Here is a 14,483-nt window from a genome sequence, read left to right on the forward strand (position 1 = left end):
GACCTTTGATGAAGTCACTGCGCTTATCGCATGGTCCATCACCATGGTGATGGACCATGTGATGGACCATCTGATGAGCGCAGTGATGTTACCCAAGGTCCTTTTCTCCCAGGTCCTCAAAGAAGAAGAAAAAAGACAAGCTAGGGCTGCGTGAAGAAGTGGATGAGGTGAGTTTAATTTTATATTTTTTTTAACCCCTCCATCCCTAATTTACTTAGCATTCTGTATTAAGAATGCTATTAATTTTCCTTATAACCATGTTATAAGGGAAAATAATAAAATTTACACAACACCGATTCCAAACCCGAACTTCTGTGAAGAAGTCTGGGTTCGGGTCTGGGTACCAAACATGGCGATTTTTCTCACGCTCGTGCAAAACGCATTAAAACACTTTGCACTCGCGCAGAAAAATTGTGCATTTTCCAGTGACGCACCTGCATCCTATCCGGCCCTCACACGCGATGCCCTTGTGAAAGAGGCCTAATACTTACCTCCATGCTTCTGGCAGCAATGCGATTCAGGCCTGTGTCCTGCTCTGTATGCTGCCCGGCTGAGGCGGCGCGATGCAGTGCCTGCAGCCTATCAGAGGATCAGGGAAGGGATACACCTCTCTCCTGCCCAGCCGCCGCATCCAACTATATCACTGTCCTGAATAGAAGAGCTCATTCCCATGGCCCTGCTGCCACTGCCGCCACCCTCTGCTTATCGCCTCACTTTGCCTAATTGAATGCATGATGTTATAGAACAATAGGAGCTGAGCAGGTTGATACATAGTTTTGTGGGAAAAAGTTCAGTACAAATTTTTACATTTATATCTGCAGCCCTGTGAAGTGTTATCAGTACAGAAGGGTGGGATTATCAGTCACTGACAGCTGTCTCTCTCTATGCACACTTACACAGGGAATGCTATCAGTCACTGATAACACCTCCTCCCTCCTGTACAAATGCCATTTATATAAGGTAGAAAAAGCTGAGATATAAATGTATAAATTATAAGTTTTACTGAATATTTTCCCACAAAATCTGCTCAGCTTCTCCTGCTCTACAACATGGTGCTGTCAGATTGCCTCTTTAAGGTATGAAGGTTGCCTCAGTATTGTAATAATCCTTCCACAGCACAAAATCCTTTCTGCCTTAACCGAGCACATTATCTCACTATCTGAAGCTTGAAGGGCTTATGAATTGTAGACTTTCTTAGATGGCTGGTCTCTTTTCAGGGGTACTGTAGTAAAAGGTTTACTTCCATGACAATTGTAGGCTAAGAGATTATGGTGAGTAACACTTTGCAGTAATGCTTCTAGGGTACTGCATATGTTGCTATCTTCTGACCTGGCTCTTGGAATAGCCAGCATCATCAGCCTAATACACTCAATGGCAGTATCTCATCTACTTGAGGTCTTCCATTTGACCATTAGATCAATAGTTAATATCTTGCTGCATATGGCCAACCCTACACTGACCGGGTGAGGTGAGTTTATCTCCGCAATAATAATGGACTCAACTATACATATTGACATCCTTGGCTTAGAAGCTGATGGTATTAAGCCTCTTGAATAGCTTGAAAGGTCACATAGTCGCTGTTAAAATGTCAATTCTCTGGTTTGTTTTTGTGGGACTCAAATACGCACTTTTTCCCAATACTAATTACATTTGCATCTTAAATGAAAACTAATGGACGCTTGAGATTCAGCAGAAGAGAACAGAAATAAAAGGTTCATTAATTAATTATGTGTTACAGGTAATTATAGTCATCTGATTTATTTTCTTAATGAAATAAAACATCCAATAATAATGATTATCTCATTGCAGTTTGTATGTTTGCTGAGGTTGTAGTTATACTGGGGGCAGAGGTAACTGTTGCCTCCCGACCCTGGTGTCTAAGGTCTAAGGTGTCCCTGGTGATCAAACCGCAGTATTATAACTGTCTTACATTTAGAATCAGTGGGTGTCTCTACATAACTTTGGCGGATCCACCACCAGCGTAGGGGACTATTAAGACTGGCGTCTAAAAAGTTGGTCTTAATAAATTTGCCCCTAAGTGCCTGCCCATCTGCACCTGCCTTTAAGGGACCTTAGTTGTTATATATTTAACTCAATAATAAATCTGTATGCAGTAAGATCCTAAGCTCCCCCTAGTGGCAGCTGAAAGCAGCCAGATGTCTAACATTTAGCGCTATTTTTTTTTAATACAGGGAATTAGGATCTCTTCATCATTTTATGCTGGACAACTATTGTTCCCATTCATCCGTTTCTATAAGTGTAAATGTCACTTGTAGCTGTGAAGTTCATCTACCATGACAGATTGCCTTTTATCCTAGCATTTTCCACCCATTGTGTTCTACAGGGATTCTGACATACAGCAATGTGCAAAAAGCTATAATTGTGCAGCCTCTTTGTCATTATAGTCACTATGTATCTAATGATAAGACTGCCTTTGTCTGTATAAGGCTAAAAGAAGACCATCTGCTCACTAGAGATTTTTAAAAGCCCAATATTCAAAAGTCGTAACTTCCACTTTCTCAAGTCCATGTATTTTCAAGACGGCGGCAGATGTCTGTGTATAAATGTAATTAACATATCTCCACCAACGCAGGAGAGTTAGGAGACAATAGGTGTGCCATACACTTCTGTAATTTCACTTCAATATATGGAATCAAAGAAGAATTTATTGAAAGAGGAACGCAGGGTGAGCTGTCTGCTGACTACATGCTTATACATGCAAATGAAACAATTTGGAGACTGCAAATTTATATGGGGAACACAAGAAATGTATTTCTTAGGCAGAGGCGGAAGCAGTTTGTGGCACCCTGGGTGGTACTGCAGAACAAAATTATATAACAGTGGACATCCAGATAAAAGAAAACATGAATCTTCTTCCTGTGACCCATGCAGAGCTGTGACACATTTAGAAAACTGTACATATTTTCCATACTGAAAAAGAAGTAGTTTCATAAGGGCTCTTTCACACTTGCGTTGTTCTGTTCCGGCATAGAGTTCCGTCGTCGGGGCTCTATGCCGGAAGAATCCTGATCAGGATTATCCCCATGCATTCTGAATGGAGAGAAATCCGTTTAGGATGCATCAGGATGTCTTCAGTTCAGGACCGGAACGTTTTTTGGCCGGAGAAAATACCGCAGCATGCTGTGCTTTTTGCTCCGGTCAAAAATCCTGAACACTTGCCGCAAGGCCGGATCCGGAATTAATGCCCATTGAAAGGCATTAATCCGGATCCGGCATTTAGCTAAACGTCGTTTCGGCGCATTACCGGATCCGACGTTTAGATTTTTCTGAATGGTTACCATGGCTGCCAGGATGCTAAAGAACTGTTTGCCATGGTAAAGTGTAGTGGGGAGCAGGGGAGCAGTATACTTACCGTCCGTGCGGCTCCCGGGGCGCTTCAGAGTGACGTCAGGGCGCCCCACGCGCATGGATGACTGTGATCGCATGGACACCATGCGCATGGGGCGCTCTGACGTCATTCTGGAGTGCCCCGGGAGCCGCACGGACGGTAAGTATACTGCTCCCCCGCTCCCCACTACTACTATGGCAACCAGGACTTTAATAGCATCCTGGCTGCCATAGTAACACTGAACGCATTTTGAAGACTGATCCGTCTTCAAATGCTTTTAGTTCACTTGCGTGTTTCCGGATCCGGCGTGTAATTCCGCCAAATGGAGTACACGACGGATCCGGACAACGCAAGTGTGAAAGAGCCCTAACTTGAAAGTTTCATAACTTGTTCTGAGTCAAATAAACCTATTGATAAATAATGTGAGAATTTTGGCTGTCCCAGGCAGCCAGGTCTTTTGGATCACAGGTAGGAAGAGAAGTTAGGGTACTTTCACACTAGCGTAATTATTTTCCGGTATTGCTTTCCGTCCTAGGGGCTCAATACCGGAAAAAAAATGATCGGTTTTATCCTAATGCATTCTGAATAGAGAGCAATACGTTCAGTATGCATCAGGATGTCTTCAATTCAGTCACTGTTACGGTATTTGGCCAGAGAAAATACCTCAGCATCCTGCGGTATTTTCTCCTGTCCAAAATTCCGGGACACTTGCCTTCTATTGAAATGCATTAATGCCGGATCCGGCATTAAGTTTTCCAGAAAAATGGATACGGCTTTCCGGTCTGTGCATGTGCAGACCTTTAAAAATGTGTACAAAATAAATACCGGATTCTTTTTGTCTGGATGACACCAGAGAGACGGAACACTGGCGGCAGGGCAGGCCAGCACCTCCAAGGCGTAGAGCGCCAGTTCGTGCCACGTGTGCAGCTTGGACATCCAATAGTTGTAAGGCACAGAGGGATCATTAAGGATGTTGATACGGTCTGCTACGTACTCCTTCACCATCTTCCAAAACTTTTCTCTCCTAGTGACACTAGGCCACACATCAGGGTGAAGGTGCTGGCGGGGTGCAGAGAAACTGTCCCAGGCCTTGGAGAGTGTTGCCTTGCCTCTGTTGGAACTGCTATGTGTTCCCCTCATCTCCCCTCCTCAGTTGTCCAAGGAACTACACATTCTGCCGCCAGCATTTTCAGCTTGAAATTTTTGGAGCAATTTTTCCACAAGAACCTTCTGGTATTGCGCCATTTTGCTATTCCTCTCCACCACAGGAATAAGAGATGAGAAGTTCTCTTTGTAGCAGGGGTCGAGAAGGGCGAACAACCAGTAATCGGTGTTGGCCAAAATGCGTATAACGCGAGGGTCACAGGATAGGCAGCATAACATAAAGTCAGCCATGTGTGCCAGAGTCCCAACAGACAAGACTTTGTTGTCCTCATCAGGAGGATGACTCTCAATCCCCTCATCCTCTTCCTCCTCTTCGGCCCGCTCAACAGATGGAATAAACCTGCTATGGGTACTACCCTCTGTAGCGGAGGCAACCATCTCCTGCTCCTCCTCATCATCATCCAATTCGTGCTGAGAAGAGGAACGGAGGGTGGTCTAGCTATCACCCTGTGTACTGCCTTCCCCCGTTTCCACCTCTTCCACATGCAAAGCGTCCGCCTTCATTGTGAGCAGCGAGAGTTTCAGTAGACACAGAAGTGGGATGGTTACGCTGACAATAGGGTCTGTGTTGATTCCTCAAAGTTGTGTAAAACATTTTGTGCTATGGCCTGTGGGTGGGTGGCTGGGTATTTGCGCTTTCGTTCAAAGGCCTGGGGTATGAACATATGTATGCTGTGCTGGGACACAGAAGTGGATGTGGTAGATGATGGTGCTTGTGAAGGTCCAGGTGCAGGGCTGGAGGTATCCGGGCATGTGTCTTGGACAGGGGATTGGCCAGCACATAAGACAGGGGAAGAGGAGGTAGTGGTGTGACCTGCAGACACTGATTGTGGACCCAGGTGTTCGGCCCACCTTTTAGGGTGCTTTAATGCCATGTGGCGGATCATGCTGGTGGTGGAGAGGTTGTTAGTGTTCACGCCCCTGCTCATTTTTATACTACACATGTTGCAAATGACAATTCTTTTATCGTTCGCATTTTCCTCAAAAAAGTTCCAGACTGTGGAACACCTACCCCTTGGCAAGGGAGATTTCCGCAAGGGGGTGCTCCAGGGAACAGTAACAGCCTATTGTGGTGCTGCGGATCCCTCCCCCTCTGTACTGCTGTCCTTGCTTGGCTTGCCACCTTACCAGGTTGGGTCAGTGATTTCATCGTCCACCACCTCCTCTTCCATTTCCTCACTATGGTCATCCTCCTGACTTGTTGACCTAACAAGAACCTTACTTATTGACAACTGTGTCTCAATCTCATCATGAACCTCTTGAGACACTAATTGCGGTTGACTTATTGGCAACTGTGTCTCATCATAATCATAATCCATCTCGTGAAACACTAATTCCCCGTTCCCCACAGTCATCTTTTTCTGACTGTGGATGCTCAAGAGTTTGGGAATCAGTGCACAAGATCTCCTCATGTCCCTCTTCAAGCGGGCTTGGCGATAGAGCCAAATCAAGGAATGGAGATGAAAAGAACTCCTAGGAATATCCGAGTGTGAGATCACTTGTTTACCAAGAGTCTCTATGGTGGAAGGAAGGAGGATCAGGGTAAGGATTCTGTTTACCAGATTCTTGGCAATGGCTACTGAGACTGGACTTTGTAGAAGACAGGGTGGTGCTTAACTGACTGAAAGCATTATCTGCTGCAATCCAACCGGTCACCTGGTCGCACTGCTGTGACGTTGAGAGTGGTGTCCTGCGCCACCCTGCAAACTGGGACATGAAGCTAGGTATCGTGGATGAGTGTGTTTCTTTTGCTTTGGCAGCAGGCACAGTTTCACCGAGCCCAGGACCACGGCCTCTGCAGGCACCATCAGCAGCTTGGCCACTTCAACGTCCCTTACTGTTCGCCTTCAGCATATTAAATAGTATGTCACATGTACAGTAGTGCAGGTTTTGTAAGTGTATGCGCAAATAAATTAGACTGTATGTCACTGATACTCAAACGTTATACAGGAGATGTAGCAAAGGTAATTTCGCTGCCACCAGCAGCGAAAAAATTGGACTGAACTGAATGTCACTGATATTTAGGATGGGCAAACATTATACAGGAGAAGTAGCGCAGGTAATATCGCTGTCACCACCGGCCAAACAATGAATTTCATAGCACAAATGTAACACAACAGATGTAGCAGAGGTTGTGTCACTGTCAGCAGAGGCCAAACAATTGGACACAATTTAGCGCAGGTTGCGCTAATAATATATATGGCTGCCAGATAAAACAATAGCCTTAAAAGGACTTTTGGGTCTCTAATACCATTCACCAGTAAAACCTGCCTAACAAACAAACCAATTCCTGTACCTACACTATCTGTCACTTCCTATGCTCAGCTCTCCCTGACTAAGACTGAGCCGAACCACATCATCGAGTGCTATATAGCACCCGATGACGCGTTCTGGCCAGCCAATCACTGTAATGCCAGTAGCCAACATGGCTACGACATTACAGTGAGTGTCAGTACCTCCGCCACGTTTATTGGCTACGTAGCAGCCAAAAAACGTGCGGGGAGGAGACTCGAGCATTGCGCTCAAGCACACGCGGTGTTCGGCCGAACACCGCGATGTGCCGAGCATCGCGATGCTCGAGTTAAAAAGTCTTCGGCCGAGCATGCCCGCTCAGCACTACTGTAGATACAGAAGTAGCAAGTCACTCTGCTGTCTGGAATCTCAAATCTTTATTTGAGGAAATTTGAAGCAATTATCTCTGTGGAGTCTGTAACAGGAGCAGGAGCTTTGGAACTTGGAACAAGCAGTAAACTACATAATGCACAAATATATACAATTTGTTGCACCCCCAGGTCTGGGGTACTACACATGCTCTGATGTCTATGAGGAAATTTTATGACGGGGTTCTGAAAACTGCTGCAGGTTTGGAGCAGAGTCCACAGTACATATTTGCATCCAATCTGCTACACCTGACCCACTCAATTTCTTGGTATATTTTTGTTTGTATTTGTGGTTTGGCTCATGCTGCATAATAAATGACAGGTTGAATGAAAAAATAGAAACATATCTAAATCCATGTAAAGTGATGTAAGGGCATTTCTTCTTGTGATTATATTTTTTGACTTTGGGCAAAGAGTCACAAAAGCCAAACCCTCTTCACTCTGCAAAAAAATTTCAAAGATTCATATTCTGCACTGATGAAGATAAACCACTGACTGCTCACCCGCACAGGCTTTTGGCAGCCATCCTGCTCAGAGGACTCTAGATGCTCAACTGCCACCACTCATCAGAGACATAGAGAAAGAGATGGTGCCACGTTTTTATCCCTGGTTTCTGCTGTTTCCCCTCAAGGTTGAACTCTGCCCTGCACCTCGTCCTGGATGAAAGTCATGATACCGCCACTTTTTTTCCATGTGAAAAAATTCTGCTAAATCATTTCCCTGTCCTGAAGGTCGAGGCAGTACTGGCGAGTGCAGAAGGCATTTTAGGATTTCAACAGCATTCAGTTTGGTAATTGCTGCTGTACAATCAGTAATATCTCTGGTTGCTTCACAGATGGATAGGTGGGTTCTCAGAGTGTAATACATTTCCATTGAGAGTTCAGATCTAAAGAGGGAACGCTCTTTAGGATATCAGGTGAGAGAGATATTAGCCCAGAAAAGCTGACTATGGTAGGTAGTAGACAGCTAGTTTCTGTTCCAGAAAAAGTTAAACCAACTGAAAAATAGAACAAAAACAACTGACAGACTGGAGATGATACACTTATATTTCACAGTATTCACATCTTTTTGGCTGAAGTTGCATCCTCTACAGTCACTGTCTCAGAACTAACAAGAAACTATCTGTATCTACATGTCTACAAACTTGTGTCTTACATGGGGGAGTTGCTGGTAAAATCCAGCAGACGTAGCATTTCATGATACTGCACAGATGACCAACCTGTCCACAGCACCACTAAAGGAAGGCGCCAATGGTGTCATGAACTCCTAAAGCAGGTGGTAAGCCAATATACAACACATTGTTTAGATTATTTTAGGATTTTTGTATATAGGATTACAGATAGAATACAGTTGCAAGAAAAAGTATGTGAACCCTTTGGAATGATATGGATTTCTGCACAAATTGATCATAAAATTTGATCTAATCTTCATCTAAGTCACAACAATAGGCAATCACAGGCTGCTTAAACAAATAACACACAAAGAATTAAATGTTACCATGTTTTTATTGAACACACCATGTAAACATTTACAGTGCAAGTGGAAAAAGTATGTGAACCCCTAGACTAATGACATCTCCAAGAGCTAATTGGAGTGAGGTGTCAGCCAACTGGAGTCCAATCAATGAGATGAGATTGGAGGTGTTGGTTACACCTGCCCTGCCCTATAAAAAAACGCACACCAGTTCTGGGTTTGCTTTTCACAAGAAGCATTGCCTGATGTGAATGATGCCTCGCACAAAAGAGCTCTCAGAAGACCTACGATTAAGAATTGTTGACTTGCATAAAGCTGGAAAGGGTTATAAAAGTATCTCCAAAAGCCTTGCAGTTCATCAGTCCACGGTAAGACAAATTGTCTATAAATGGAGAAAGTTCAGCACTGCTGCTACTCTCCCTAGGAGTGGCCGTCCTGTGGAGATGACTGCAAGAGCACAGTGCAGACTGCTCAATGAGGTGAAGAAGAATCCTAGAGTGTCAGGTAAAGACTTAAAAACGCTCTGGCATATGCTAACATCCCTGTTAGTGAATCTACGATACGTAAAACACTAAACAAGAATGGATTTCATGGGAGGATACCACAGGGGAAGCTACTGCTGTCCAAAAAAAACATTGCTGCACGTTTACAGTTTGCACAAGAGCACCTGGATGTTCCACAGCAGCACTGGCAAAATATTCGGTGGACAGATGAAAACAAATTTGAGTTGTTTGGAAGAAACACACAACACTATGTGTGGAGAAAAAGAGGCCATCTGTCCACCAGCTGATGCTCAACAGAAGATGGGTGTTGCAACAGGACAACGACCCAAAGCATAGAAGTAAACCAACAACAGAATGGCTTAAACAGAAGAAAATATGCCTTCTGGAGTGGCCCAGTCAGAGTCCTGACCTCAACCCGATTGAGATGCTGTGGCATGACCTCAAGAAAGCGATTCACACCAGACATCCCAAGAATATTGCTGAACTGAAACAGTTCTGTAAAGAGGACTGGTCAAGAATTACTCCTGACCGTTGTGCACGTCTGATCTGCAACTAAAGGGAACGTTTGGTTGAAGTTATTGCTGCCAAAGGAGGTTCAACCAGTAATTAAATCCAAGGGTTCACATACTTTTTCCACCTGCACTGTGAATGTTTACATGGCGTGTTTCATAAAAACATGGTAACATTTAATTCTTTGTGTGTTATTAGTGTAAGATGTCTATTGTTGTGACTTAGATAAAGATCAGATCACATTTTATGACCAATTTGTGCAGAAATCCATATCATTCCAAAGGGTTCACATACTTTTTCTTGCAACTGTATATTTTTTAGGGGCCATTTACATGGGCAGATGATTCGGAATGCATAAAACTCATTCCTATTAATTGCCCTATGGCACCAATCACCAGACAAAGGAGCAGATGCTTGTTTGTCGGGTGATCATATCTTTTATGCAGTAAGAAAAATCATTGGTTGTCGGCAACACATCCAATGTTTACACCGGACTATGTGCTATCATAATGAAAGTGAGTTGAATGATTGAATGAACAATCGTTCGGGGAAATAAATAGCTAATGATTGTTTTATGTAAATGGAAATATATGAGCTCAAATTAACATGTCTGCCCATGTAAAAGAGTTGAGAGATGATGTTTGGCACGCCAACATGTAAGGAGTAGGTGCTATGTGGTAGGAAGGATTCTGATGATGTATCAGAAGTGTAACCACGGCACTCAAAATACATGCAAAATAGTTTTATTTATCCATATAGAATTATATATACAGTACGGCCAATGTTTCGGTTTATTCCCTGGACCATGGTCACGACCTGTAAGGAGAGGTATGAGGAACATGGTAGAGCACGACATCTGGCATATCCTCCAGCTGTGCGCATGTCAGCATGTTCCTCATACCTTGCTGTAGTTACAAGCCATGATTAAGGTCTGGGGAATAGACCAAAATATTGGCCGTACTTTATATATAATGCTGGATGGATAAATAAAAGAAACAATTTTGCATGTATTTTGAATGCCCATGTAAAAGGACCCTTATTATCAGTCTACATTATACTTCAACTTAAATCTGTTTGAGCTAGTCTCGAGGTGAACATTGTGCAGAGCTTCATACTCTACAATAAGATTTTTAGATGATTATTTTCCAATTCACAACTGACTTTTATTTCCTTGTTCTAATTGACAAGGCATTTCTAAATTGTTTATCATAGAATTTTTGACATTTTGATTTTGGCATATATCTATTGGCAGGAATGTAGAAAGAACCAGACGTCGTAGAAACCACTAAAGAGTTGGTATGTGTTAGTGCAAGAATTGGGAAGTAACACTTTCCTTCTATTGATCTTGCATCGACTGAGACACATCCTCTGACAGTTGGACCTGCTTTACCAAAAATATAATCGAAGACAAATACAGACAGATCCAGGCAAATACTGTACAGACAGAGCATATAGACTCCATTCAGATGTTACTCCCTTTATGAACTAGAACATTCTGGTGGACCCGCTCTAGCAGTCCTTGTAATACATGGACGGCTGCAATATAATACTACACTTCACCTGCAGCCCCGTTTGACAGGGTTTCAGGAGTGGGATCAGTTGATTGCTGTGGCAGTCATGTATATGATCATATAGGGGCTCATCTTCAAAACCAGTCCCATCAACAGGTGAAAACAATCCAATCCAAGACAGTACTCAGTGCTTAAAGGGCATCAATCAAAGTAGAGAGAACATGGCAGTTGCAGAGAGAGCAGAGCCTCTAGGAGTTATGGCAACACCTCCGTTGCTCCTAGAGGCTCATTTGCATACATTTAAAACTTCATTTTTCTCAGCAATGCGGGGACATATGAACATGGAACGAACACAGATGCCTTCAGCTGCCAAGCGCACATGGAACAGGTCAGCCAGTTTTATAGGTACAAATCTGTTGGCAGATGCCCTTTAACCTTAGAATTGAAATAAGGAGTATTGTCTTTATTAAAGGAAACCTGTCACCATGATTTTGCGCATAGAGCTGGGGACATGGGCTGCTAGATGGCCGCTAGCACATCTGCAGTACCCAGGTCCCATAGCTCTCTGCGCTTTTATTGTGTTAAAAAACAGTTTTGAGTGATATGCAAATTACCTGATATGAGTCCTGTAGCCGGAGATGAGTCAAGCGGAAAGGAGCCCAGCACCGCCTCGCGTCCTCCGAATATCCTCCTTGCTGGCTGACGTCACAGAGCTGGAGCGCCGAAATCTCGCAATGCGCGAGCTAGCGCATGCGTAGTTCGTTCCCTGTGCTGATGCCAGTACAGGGAATGAACATGATGCCGACACTGCGCATGCGCTAGCTCGCGCATCGCGAGATTTCGGCGCTCCAGCTCTGTGACGTCAGCCAGCAAGGAGGAGATTCGGAGGACGCGGGGCGGTGCTGGTCTTCTTTCCGCTTGACTCATCTCCGGCTACAGGACTCATATCAGGTAATTTGCATATCACTCAAAACTGTTTTTTAACACAATAAAAGCGCAGAGAGCTATGGGACCTGGGTACTGCAGATGTGCTAGCGGCCATCTAGCAGCCCATGTCCCCAGCTCTATGCGCAAAATCATGGTGACAGGTTTCCTTTAAAGAATTAGGCTGTTTTGGAAATCAACAGATATGTTTTTCTCATCCTGGATAACCCTTTGAACTTTGTTAGTGCTAATACTAACGTATAACAGTATATCTCATATTTTGACAGTCCTTTTCATCTGATGTTTTTTTTTTTTCTACCAGGTCACCAAGATGTTGGCAGTGGTTGTGATATTATTTGCCCTCCTCTGGATGCCCTATCGTACCCTAGTGGTGGTAAATTCCTTCATGGATCCACCCTACCTCAACATTTGGTTCCTTCTCTTCTGCAGAATGTGCATCTACCTTAATAGTGCTATAAACCCTATCATCTACAACCTGATGTCACAAAAGTTTCGAGCAGCCTTCAAGAACTTGTGCAAATGTGAACCAAAAAGGACAGAAAAGGCTGCCAAGTACAATGTTCCTGTCTACTACAGCGTTATGAAAGACAGTTCCCATGACAGTCCTGACCATGACCTTACCGTCCAGGAGGACCTTAATGGATTCCCATCTAAAAAGGTCAACTTTCCCCAGAAGTGTATAAATACCACCACGACCTACAGCGTTGCATAATTTCTGTTTCATTGTACACTTGAGTCTTTACTGTCGTATTGAAAACCGTGTTGTACAAGCTGACATTTACACTCACAGGATTCTGACCATGCACATATTCTGAATCAGGAGAGAGGTATAAGAAGCTGAAAAGCAAACCTGGCAATGCCTATCTTCACTGAGAACAAAAGGATTGGGCATGTTGAAATCCAATTGTCCAATACTTTATTTCTCCAACATCTGCCATCAAAAAGAGAGTTGGACGGAGCCTATACACATTAGATGATTGGTCGGTTCCACCAGGGGATTTGACCACCATTAATGTGTATGGCCAGCTTAAAGTGGTTGGCTCATCTGGGACATTGATGACATATCACAAGGATATGGCATCAGTGTGAGATAGGTGCAGGTCCCATCTCTGTGACCGCTCCTATCTCCAAGCTTCACCCATCACTGTGAGAGTTCCGAAAATAGCCAAGCTCAGCCACCACTCCATTCACCACTTTTGGACTGCTGGGCTATTTTTGGAACTCCCGTAGTGGTGAATAGAGAGTGGCCTCATATATATACGGCTGCTCTCCATTCACTTCAAAGACCCTAAATGAGCCAACTACTTTAAGTGAATTGTACATAAAATATTATATGTAAATACTAGGATACAGTATAAAGAATCTGTAATAACTGCCAAATGTTCTACAAAAAATGTCAAGTATTTAGTGTATTTTCCTTTACATGATGACTATTATTTAAATTATTCTTTACTTACTTTTAAATTATTTAAAGTGTACCTAAACCTTTAACTAAACTATTAAATCCTATTCCAAATGTGCTAAAAATAATTTTTGTAATATATTTGATTTTTTTTTTTAACTTTTCCATGCAAAATAGGTACCTGAAGTTCGGGTTGCCTATCGCGCTTTAGAATCTGTATCCCGATACAGAGCTGTGTATCGGAGTATAGACTTCCCTGTGTCTGCACTGACCACTGTACAGGCTGGAGTATCGCTGCTCCTACCTCTACCAGCGCTTCTCCGCTAAAGCCTGGCATAGATGTGCTACGTCAGGCTTTAGCAGAGCAAACACAAGCTGGAAAGCGATATCTTATGTGAACTCCTGCCCTGTGCTCGCTCTGCTAATAACCTGTATACCTCAGGTCACAGAAATTAACCAAATGTTTGGCATCTATTTCAGTTATTCCGGGTACTTTCTCTGGCACCCCTCCCCCACCCCGCCGAAACAATAATCTCCCCATATATATAATTTACTTAGAGTTCTGAAGACTCAGGGGTGCTGGATGGCTTGGGCTCAGGAGTGCTGGCTGGCTTGGCTGGGCAGAAGGAGTGTGGGAGACTGTGAGGCCTTTTTCTCCAAGCTGCTCCGGATCAGTGCTCTGGGCAGCTGGGCTCCGGGCTGGAAGTGGGCACAATAAGAAAAAAATATTTTCCATTACACCTCAGGTCAGACCATCAATCAGACCCCCAATGTTAATCAGACCTCAACTAACGGCCCTAATAAGATACCCAATGTTAATAAGACCTCAGATCACACCTCAGCTCAGACCCCAATATGAATTACCCCCAATCAGACCTCAGATAAGAGCCCCATGCCTCATAGCAGCCCCCAGTGCCTCTCATCAGCCAGTAATAACATGCCCCCCCCAATCATGTGCCAGCAATA

At 43.8% G+C, this 14,483-nt stretch overlaps 1 protein-coding gene across 1 annotated transcript in view; it reads left to right on the forward strand.

The window, feature by feature from the left end:
* LOC122941784 (thyrotropin-releasing hormone receptor-like) overlaps positions 1–12,827 on the forward strand; it is a 136,867-nt gene extending 124,040 nt beyond the window's left edge. The window contains exon 2 of the mRNA XM_044299221.1: positions 12,417–12,827. Within this exon, the coding sequence (XP_044155156.1) occupies positions 12,417–12,827 (411 nt within the window). The remainder of the gene's footprint in view (positions 1–12,416) is intronic.
* The last annotated feature ends 1,656 nt before the right edge of the window (positions 12,828–14,483 follow it).

Source organism: Bufo gargarizans, chromosome 6 (genome assembly GCF_014858855.1).
Source record: "Bufo gargarizans isolate SCDJY-AF-19 chromosome 6, ASM1485885v1, whole genome shotgun sequence".
NCBI lineage: Eukaryota > Metazoa > Chordata > Amphibia > Anura > Bufonidae > Bufo > Bufo gargarizans.